The sequence below is a fragment of the Callorhinus ursinus genome, unplaced genomic scaffold (assembly GCF_003265705.2).
Source record: "Callorhinus ursinus isolate GAN/ISIS: 27379988/994484 unplaced genomic scaffold, GSC_fseal_2.0 scaffold44, whole genome shotgun sequence".
Taxonomy (NCBI): domain Eukaryota; kingdom Metazoa; phylum Chordata; class Mammalia; order Carnivora; family Otariidae; genus Callorhinus; species Callorhinus ursinus.
The window spans coordinates 5000075-5009769 of record NW_027397106.1 but is presented as its reverse complement, the minus strand read 5'-3'; the positions used below and the strand labels follow the sequence as shown (position 1 = coordinate 5009769).

The 9695-nt window shown below is 61.4% G+C and overlaps 1 protein-coding gene across 6 annotated transcripts in view; it reads right to left on the bottom strand.

The window, feature by feature from the left end:
• Positions 1 to 22: 22 nt before the first annotated feature.
• The window catches only part of NCKAP5L (NCK associated protein 5 like), a 50019-nt gene continuing 40346 nt past the window's right edge, over positions 23 to 9695 (bottom strand). For all 6 annotated transcript variants that reach the window (XM_025882853.2, XM_025882854.2, XM_025882852.2 and 3 more), the window contains 7 exons: positions 7966 to 8079; positions 4272 to 6898; positions 3231 to 3393; positions 2931 to 3012; positions 2252 to 2560; positions 2031 to 2173; positions 23 to 1679 (listed from right to left, as the gene is read on the bottom strand). In XM_025882853.2, the coding sequence (XP_025738638.1) occupies positions 1467 to 1679; positions 2031 to 2173; positions 2252 to 2560; positions 2931 to 3012; positions 3231 to 3393; positions 4272 to 6898; positions 7966 to 8079 (3651 nt within the window). In that variant the 3' untranslated portion in view covers positions 23 to 1466. The remainder of the gene's footprint in view (positions 1680 to 2030; positions 2174 to 2251; positions 2561 to 2930; positions 3013 to 3230; positions 3394 to 4271; positions 6899 to 7965; positions 8080 to 9695) is intronic.

Genomic DNA, 9695 nt, shown 5'->3' with positions numbered 1-9695 from the left:
AAAGAAAGAAAGAAAGAAAGAAAGAAAGAAAGAAAGAAAGAAAGAAAGAAAGAAAGAAAGAAAGAAAGAAAGAAATCTGAGGTAGAAACAGGGGCAAGAAGATCTGGGGGGGAAAGCCCAATGTCTGAGGAGAGATAAGAAGGTGGCAACAGGGGGCGCCTGGGGGGCTCAGTCAGTTAAGTGTCTGCCTTCGGCTCAGGTCATGATCCTGGGGTCCTGGCATGGAGCCCCACTTCACTTCGGGCTCCCTGCTCAGTGGGGAGTCTGCTTCTCCCTCTGACTCTGTCTCTCCCCCACTCATGCTCTCCCTCTCTCTCAAATAAATAAAATATTAAAAAAAAAAAAAGAAGAAGGTGGCAACAGTTTGAGACCCAGCTGTGCTTTGCTTTCTGGCAACAGGAGGCTACAGACACTTAACTGTCTACACAGCAGCCCCTGAAGCTCACTCCGCACACCCCATCCCACCCAGTATGTACCGGAGTTTGAGTGCATGCCCACAGCCACCCTCCCCAGAGGCAGCCCAGCCTTCTGCCCTACCGCGGGGGAATGAATCCCCTAATCCCAGGCACCATGCCAGGCCTAAGCAGACCCCACTCCCCAACCCTTAGTGACCTTCTAAGGTGACCCCACCAGCAGCTGTGCCGGTGGCAGGGGGCTGCCTCACAAGGGCACCTGAGGCCAAGTCTAGGTCCCTGGGTTCCCTCACCCTGGCACCCATGCAGCCTCCACCCATCTGTCCACTCCGGAGACCTCCCACAGAAAAAGCGGAGTCCAGGGCAGGGAGGGGCCTCCACGTTTTATTAGGAATAGGGCAGAAGCAGAGGCTGGAAGCAGAGCAGCCGAGTTCTTAACGACAGATAAATTAACCGCAGTGCGGGGATGGGGGTGGGGCTGGGCCAGGCGCTTCAATATAAAAAAACCACAAAAAGACAGACAAACGGACCCCAAAGACATGGGGCAGGGGAGGGCAGCACCATCCAGACAGCAGGGAGGACCAGGGCAGACAGAGAGAGAAGGCAACTTGACCCTTCGCCCCCCAAACTCCACTGGCACGGGGACTCTGGGCTGGCCCCACGGGGCTCCAGGGCAGGGAGCAGCCAGGTTGGGCAGAGATGGCACAGCTGGTGGGCGGGAAGCCCAGCACCACAAGATGGCTCAGCCTGAAGGGGGCGCTGGGGGCTGGGACACTGCGACCTTGAACCCCCAGTCCCTCAGAGGACGAGCCTTACTCCAGGTGAGAGAAGGGACCAAGGGTGGGGTCTCTCCCTGAGCTGAGAGTGGGCATCCCCTCCACAGCAGCGGTGGGCAATGGGGTGTGTCAGGGAACCCCTTCACCTTCTGATCCATCTGCCTCCTTGGTCCCTGCAGGGAGGGGCCCCATGGGCCCCAAGGGATGGGGCACGAGGAGAGCTGGTCCAGTCAGTGGTCTCCAACGCCAGAGAGGGGCCCTAATGCGGCACAGCCCCTCAGCCCTGACTCCCACAGGAGGAGAGCGAATCGTAGAGGGAGTCACTGAGAGACTCTGAGGTCTCCAGACCTGGTGGGCCGCCACTGGCCACTCTCCCTTCCTCGCCCACGTCCGATGTGCTGGGTGTGCGGCTACCTCCAAATGCCGGGCCCTGGGGTGTAGGGGCTGGGCGGCTGGGCTCCAGGCTCCGCTTCCGGTCCACGGGCAGGGCCTGGGAATGGAAGGGAAGCTCAAGAAGTAGCTCCTTTCACCCCCCCGCCCCTGCAGCTGGACCAGAGAGGTGCTGGGCTCTGCCCACCTGATGGGGTGCTGCAGAGGGGGCCCACCAAGGTGGCCTGAGGCACAACTGAGCATGGTCCTACCGAGGTTCTAGGGAGGGAGAGAAACCCTTTCTCCAAGAGGGGTGTGAGAAGGGGCAGGTGGGTGGGCTGCCCGGAGGGGCATCCAAGGGGGCTGACCCTTCAGCCTCTTCTAAGACAGGGCTGTACCTCGTTGCAGGAACTGCTCTCCCCATGTCATCCCTCCTGCCCTCCAGGCCTGTCTCCTTTCTGGCCATGCTCACCATGGGGGTCCTGGGCAGCCCCTCCAATTGTCGGGATGGGCATAGAAAAGGGTCAGTGGAGCTGTTGGCTGCCCTCGCGTTGGGGAAGGTCCAGTTCTTAGCCAGCTGGACAGGAGGGGGAGGGCCTGGGTCTTCACAGGGATCTGCATGGGGACAAGGGGAAGGTGGGTGGTGGCGGGTAGAGCTCCAGGGATGACCCGCCCTTCTGCCCGTCTACTCACCGTCAGGACAGGTCTGATGGCCTCGGTGGCCTGGAGCGGCGGTGAGCAGTGCGGGGAAGGCTGACATGCTAGGGTGCCGCCCGCTCACCAGAAGCTCCTCTATGCCTGGCACCTCACGCTCCAGCGTGTGGGCACGGCGGGGGACTTTGGTAAGGGGTGGGGGCCGAGCCGGGGGCACTCCGGGTGGGGGGTCCAGCCGTGGTGGCTTTGTCTTGGGAAGATTCTTGCTGGGGGTCCCACTGCTGCCATGGTCTGGGGGTGGAAAGGTCCCAATGCCACTGTCCAGGGTTCGAGTCAAGGAGCCACAGGCTGGGAAGGGGAGGGTAAGTCAGGGACGGGAGGCTGTAGGCTCCGCCCCTCTGCCTTTTTCTTCCGGCTTCCTGCCCCAGCCGGGGCTCCCCACCTGGGCAGGGCCCCTCCTGGCCCAACAGGCTGTCATCCTTGCCAGTCCTCCCCCTCAACTCCCCTAGATATGGAGGGATGTGGGCGGGGGGGAGGGAAGCAGGCCGGGTACCCAAGGGCAGGGAGGGATTTAGTTCTGTGCAGAGCTCCAGTGCCTACCTGGTGCTTGGCCCCAAGATGGCACTCAGGGCCTGGCACCTGCTGCAGTGACAGGAAAGGAGTAAAGTGGGCAGGGGCTGAGGGGCAGGTCCCATCCTTGGCCCCTGACCCTGCTGACCTGTGAAGTGTGAGGTGGGCACTGGCTCAGCCAGGCTGTCCTCTGAGGGCATCTCTTCCCGCCTTCCTGGCTCGCTGTTTGGCTGCATGGGGGTACAGGAGACCTCAGAACCCCTTCCTTCCACCCCTGCCCAGGCCCCTCCCCAAGCTCTGTCATTAGGACCCCTGGAGCCCACCAGCCCCCAGAGACCACGAGTACACCCAGCAGCTTCCACGACCCAGGGAAGGGGGACCCTCCAGGGGATGGGAGATCTGGCCGGGCCACAGAGCCAGGCCCAATACCGAGCCGCCAAGAACCTACCTTTCCAGGAGGTTTTCCACAGCTCTGAAGAGGCCCCACCAGGCCATTTCGAGGCCCACAGGCTGGCCAGGGGTTCTTGGAGTCAGAGGACACTGGTTGGAAATCGCCATACTCGGGTTTGGGCTCCCGCCAGTTCTTGGGCGGCAGCTCCTTGCCATCCACTCTACAGGCAGCAGTGCAGACAAAGGTGAAGGGAGGCCTGGGTGCACCCAGACACTCAGACCTCACTCCCTCCGGTGGGGCTGGGTCTAGCGAAATCCCCACTGCCCCCGGCCCCTGGGAGAGGGGACACAGCCCCGGTGGCTGCCGCCATCAACTCCTCCTGATGCTGGGAACAGGCAGAGGCTCTAGGAAAAACCTCAGAGAAACGGCAGGGGAGATGGGACAAGTTCTCCAAAAGCCACACAGGGTCAAGCCTAGAGACCTCTCGATGCCATCTGCTAGTAGATGGCAGCCTGGTCACCTCCTGGTCCACACAGGCCACACCCCCACCCGGTGCCCAACCCCTATGGACACTCTGCCTCATCTGGCCCGGACAGAGCCACCCCAAGACGGGATGGCCCCTTCTCTGAGCTACCGCTCCCGCTGCTGAGTCTGTGGCAGGTGGCAATGGGCAAGATGGGGAGGGGAGCCCCGGTGTGCTATGGGACAGAAAATCCCAGAGTAAGACCCCTATCAGCCCACGGTAACATCAGTGCATAGGCAGCACTTCTGGTGCCTCGGCTGATGCTGGAAGCGATTCAGGGAAATGCGGACTGTTAACCCTTCTTCAATGAGAAGCTGGGTCTCAGCACGTGCAACATCAGGCGGCCAGAGAGGAGGGGAGCTGGGGCACAGAGCCCAGGCTTCCGATCTAAGCCCCGATCTTTCTTCTGGGCCAGGCCATTAGCCCCTAGATGCTTTGGTGGCATTTTACTTGACCTCCTGCCCTTTCTGCTATCAGGGAAAGCAGTCCCAGCCCCAGGAGGGCCCATGGGGGGGTGGGGGAGAAGTGCCCCCCAACTACTCAGCGCTTGCTGACCGGGCCCAGGCCCTCCTCACCTGTTGAGCAGCTGCTGCATGAAGGTGTCTGCGCCCTGGTACATGCCAGCCAGCTGGCCCTGCACCTGCCCCAGCCCCGTACTTGGTCCTGGAGCCGGTCCTCCGGGCCGCGGCCGGGCCCGGCTGCTCAGGTAGGCCTTCTCCTCCTCCAGTGCCCGGCGGAGGTCTTCTGCCTTAGCCATCAGCTTGGAGATGTTGAGGCTCTCGGCCTCCAGCTTCCGGGCTTCCACCTTGATCTCCTTCCGGAGCGGTGAGCCCCCGCTGGCCGCTTCCTTGCTCTTGGCGGCCTCTGCACGGCGGTTCAGCGCCGGCAGCTTGCTCTTCTTCAGGCCGAACCAGCTGGCAATGCTGCTGGCGTTGCGGTGCTTGGCCTCGGCGCCTGGTCCCCGCTCCTGGCCCTGGAGCCGCAGCACGTTCTCCTCGATGCCCTTCATCACCTTCTCCTCGATGGCCGAGTGCGGGGCCCGGCCCTCGGGGCCTTGGCTTGCGTCTGCAGGGCCAGGGGCAGGGGACGGAGGCTGGGCCGGAGCACCGCCACAGTCTGCCCACGGTGGGCCCTTCCCCTTGTCAGGCTTAGGGGGCTCCTTGGTGGTCGGTGGGGCTACCGGGCGGGGTACCACCTTGGTGGGGGACTTGGAAGGTAGCTTCGTCGGGCTGCCATGGGGGCTCTTATTGGGCTTGCCAAGGCTGGGGGCTGAGGTGGGCACTTTGGCAGGTGTGCGGGGTACCTGGGGGCACAGGGCCCCTGCCAGCCGGCTCTTGGCCAGCTCCACTTTGGTGAGGCAGCTCCTTGGTGAGACGGGCTCCAGGTCCACCCGGGCCCCCATGGAGTGGGAGGAGTAGACTCGGGCCCCGGGGTCCCCCAGGAGCCCAGGGTCTTGCTGCTTCAGGCTGCTCGTGCCCAAGGCCACTGCCCCCCGCAGGGCCCCCTTGGCTTCTGGCCCCTCAGGAGGCCGGGGGGTGGGAGGTGCCGCATCTCCAGGGCTCTCCGCTGACCTCCCTGCTCCCCGCACCTTCTCGGTGCCAGGCCTGGCTGGCACCCCGTTTTTCTCTGGCCCCTCAGGGCCAGTCTTCAGTTTCCCCAGGGCTGCCAGTCTGTCCCGCAGAGGGGTGTAGCCAGGATCCCCAGGTCGCCGCCCTGCCCCCTGGCTGGGCTTCTTGGATGAGCTGCTGGGGGTCCGGCGGCCAGGATGGGGAGACTCCGAGCCGGCTTTGTCCAAACTCTTCTCCTGGGCACTCCCATAGGAGGATTCTGGGAGGCAAGGGCTGGGGGGAGCTCCAGGACTTCTGAGGACCTCAGGGGCCCGTGGCACCTCCAGAGTTAATTGTGGGTAGGTGGGTACCTGCAGTGGGGATGGAGGTGGCTCTGGGGAAGGCCCTCTAAAGGTGCTCCGGGAAAGGTCCAGGATGTTCTCATAGCAGGGAGAGACCACGGGTCCTGGGGACAGCGTGGTGGACAATGCTGGCTGGGGAGGTCTGAGCTGTGCAGAGTCCAGAGCTGCAGAGCAGGGGGAAGGGCTGGTGGGCAGGCCCTGTGCTCCCTCCGGGGACAGCTCTCCTCCACTCAGACCCCTGCGGGCCAGCAGCGGGGAGGGGCTACCATCAGAGCCACTGTTGCGACAGGGAATTCGGGAGTTCCGGGGAAGCTGGGGGCTGAGCTGGGGGCCTCCTGGGCTGGGGATCTTCTCCGAAGCTGGAGGCAGCTTTAGAAACTTGAGACCTCTGGCTGGAGAGGGCAGAAGGGGTCCCTGGGCTTCCCCGGGAGAAGGGGGGCCAATTTGGAGCTTGCTTTTCACCTGAGATGAGGAGTAGGGGTGGCCAGGCCGCGAGCCCAGGGGGGCATCACCCGCACCCATGAACATGCTGAGGAAGGGGAGGGGACCCTGGCCCTCTGAGGTAGCACCAAAGCCCGGCCTGTGGGCCTCTGGGATACCCCCACCCCAAGCTGACTTGGGGAGGCCTCTGGACTTGGACAGCTGTGGGGGGCCCTGGTCTGGGGAAGATGGCTGCCCGGGACCTGGCTGGTCCCCGTTGAGTGGGCCTGCAGCCCCAGCCAAGAAGGCCTGTAGGTAAGACTCTGTGTCCTCAAGGAGCTGGCCCAGGTTCAACTGTTTGCGGGCCAGGGCCCCAAGCAGGGTGTCAGGGCTGGGCGCCTCGTTGGGGTCACCTGCCTCATCCGAGGAGGAGGAGCTGCTGCTGCCTGGGGCACAGGGTGGCCCAGAGCCAGTGCCTTGGGCCTGGGAGGAGCCCCTACCAGGGCCCCAGGGCCGCCCAGCACCCTCTTCCTCTCCTGGGCCCCCCAAGAGGCGCTCCCAGTGTAGCAGGCCTCCCAGGCTACCAGGGCCTAGGAGCAGGTAGGGGGCCCAGGAGGAGGGTTCAGGCTGGGGCGGGCCACACAGCTCGCCGTTGATGGGCTCTGGGGAGCCGGGACCCTCGCCTGGGGGCCGCCACGGGGTGGCAGGCGAGCAAAGAAGCAACGGGTCGGTCTCTTCCAGGGCTCTCAGCACCTCCAGGATCTGCGCTTTCTTTCGAAGGAAGGGGGACAGGGCATCCAGTGCCGGGGGTGGGGCGGCTGGGGGTCCCGGGGGTCCTGGGCCTCCTGGCCGCATCTGCTGCTCCCAACACACCTTCGGGGAGAAACAACATGAGGAGGGGCCCGCGTGCAGGCCTAGGACCTGAGCTGGGCCAAACTGAGTATGTCAGGAACAGGGCTGGCCTGGTTTTGTCCGAGTCCCCAGAAGGAATTAACAGCTTCTCGGAGAGGACAGCTCAGCTTCCTTAAGTCACTGAGCCCCGGTGACCCCAACCAACTCTTCCTCCTGCTGTACCTGGGGTAGGGTGGGGCCCTCATCTCCCTTCCTGGTTATCCCAACACCCCCTGCTTCCACCCCCCCACTACTGTTTGGTTCAGCAGGGCTGATACCACCTACAACCCTGATATCTATGTTTGCCCCGGGGGAGGGAGGCCTGTCCATTTTCCAGGCTCCAGAAAGAACACAGACACTCAAGAAGAGGGTGCTATGTGGCCAAGTGCTCAGTTAGTCCCTGCCAGGAAGCCCAGGCCTTCTCAGGTCAGACAGCTGTCCTGCGGACCCGCACCCCAGGGAGGAGGGAACTGGGACAGCTCCACGGCAAGCCTCTCCCTGTTTCTGCCCAGCTCCTTCTTGGGCCCACCTCATCTGGCATAGCGGTTAACTACACGGGCCCCGGAGCCAGACTATGGAGGTTCAAGTCCCAGGTCTACCGCTCAGCTAGTTATATGGACGTCAGCTAGTTTTTTAACCTAAGCTTCATGGCATCGTCTATAAAATGGGGTGGTAATTATGCTTAACCTCCTAAAATAAAGGAAGCCAGGGAAGCAAAAGAATAAATGAATAGTTCTAGACTTCAATAGAGACAACTGTGAATATAGGCCAAAAATTATTTAAAAAAAATATAAATGAGATCCAGGTGTGCAGCAGAGTGAGAGCTCAGAAAATGGTACCCACGAGTCTACCACTAACTAACTTTGCTCACAAGGCTCATGACTGGCAGTGGGGTCCTGTGTCTCTCGGTCTGAGGCTCACACCCGGACGAGGATCTGGGCACCAGGGAGCAGCCCTCCCCCTGGCACTCCTTAGGAAGCAGCAACAGAGAACCGACTGAGGAGTTCGTCGCCAGCGAAACCACAAACCACTGTGGCCAGTCCTCCTACCTCTCTCTGCCCAGCACAGTGCCCCAGTGGCAGCGGGGTGGTCGGTCCCTCGGCAGAGCTCAGGGAGGGAGAGGCCGGTGGCTCTGAAGGCGGCTGGAGCGGCGCAAGTGGGATCTGCAGGGGAGAGGCAGAGTTAGCAATGGGGCTGTCTGTCTCGGGTCCCTACTCCCTCACAAAGTTCGGCCTTCCCCTCCAGGGCAGGAAAACATTCTTCCAAGTCTGCTCCTTCAGGTCATCTCTTGGCCTCCAGTGTGGCTTCCGCCACTATCCCTGCCACTCGGTCAGAGGAGCCTCGGGAGACTGTGCACAGGTGGAATGAAGACGTGTGAGCCCAGGTGGCAGGGAGATGGGACTGGCCTGGGGCTCTGGAGAAAGAAGGTCCCGGGGCAGAGGGCAGTGACAAGCCTAATTTGCGGCTCCAGGACCACTCGGCTTCTCTGCGGGGCCCCCTTCCCGATTACAGAGGGCCGGCCTCCAACAGCCCCTTCCTGTTCTGACTGCCTGTGACCCCAGCTTCCCCGGGACGGCTGAGACTGACGCAGAGGCATTTGTTACTGGGTCCGAGAAGACAGAGGGTAGGGGTTCTCATCTCTGCCCCTCCCCCCAGCTGGTCTCTGAGGATGACAAAAGTACCACTACGGAATCACAGGTCACCTCTCTCTCAGTCCCTGTGAATGTCATTTCCATCGCCGAGGCGTCTCGACTGGACAGGAGTCAGCTGTAAATTCCTGCCTCTGTGGTGTTTTTCCCTCTTCTGGCCAGCCGGCTACAGCCCAGATCCTCACTCCTCTGGCCTGGATGCTGCTCAGCGCTTGTCTCCCCGACCTGGTTCAGTGGCTTTCCAAATCCCTTATCCACAAAGCAGTATTTTTTTTTTTCCTTTTCCTCTAAAGCCTCCTATTCCTGCCCACTTGCCCAAGGAGACAGGTCTGGACCCCTCTGCCGGCATTCTGGGCCCGGCCTGCTGGTCCTTCCCTGACGCCACCTCTGGTTCTCACTGCTCTTCCTTGGCACAGTCTCCATTCCAGCCCAGTCGAACAGCTTGCTTCTGCCCGGGGTTTCCCTGCGGTTCCTCCCACAGGGCAGCCCTTCTCCCCACCCCCAACTCTACTTTTTTAAATCGCCCGTGCAGCAAGGCCCAGGTCCAATGTCACCTCCCTAAGGCCACTCTGCTGGCCTCTCTCCCCTCTGGGCTCACGGACAGCACTGTCACCCCGCTCCGTACTATGGCTGTCTGCAGCCCTGTCTTAGCTCGCAGCAGTCCAACCCTCAGGGTTTATGTGCTCTGCACACACCACAGCCCTGTCCAATTCCATACACGCGTTGGCAAAGGCGCTGCCCACAGTAAGAGCTTAATTAGCATTTGCTCAATGGAGCTTTCATCCTAGCAAAGCACAACTTGAGCGTAACATTAACAATATAAATAGTTGCTAATCACTGACTACGACTATGGGCCAAACACTATATTTCATTTCATCCTCATGATAACCTGCAATATGGGTGTCTTAATCCTCACTTTTAAGAAAAAAACTGGGGTTCATAAGGTTAAATAATTTGCCCAGGGTCACATAGCTAAGAATTAGCTAAGTTGGGTACCCAATCCAAGCGTACCTGAGGCCCAGGTTTATGCTCTTTCTATTATGTCATGTTACCGCTGGGGAAGACAGATCTATTGCCCCCAACCCCTAAAGGTCCCAGATTTCATTTCAGTGATTTAAGGATGATCTACA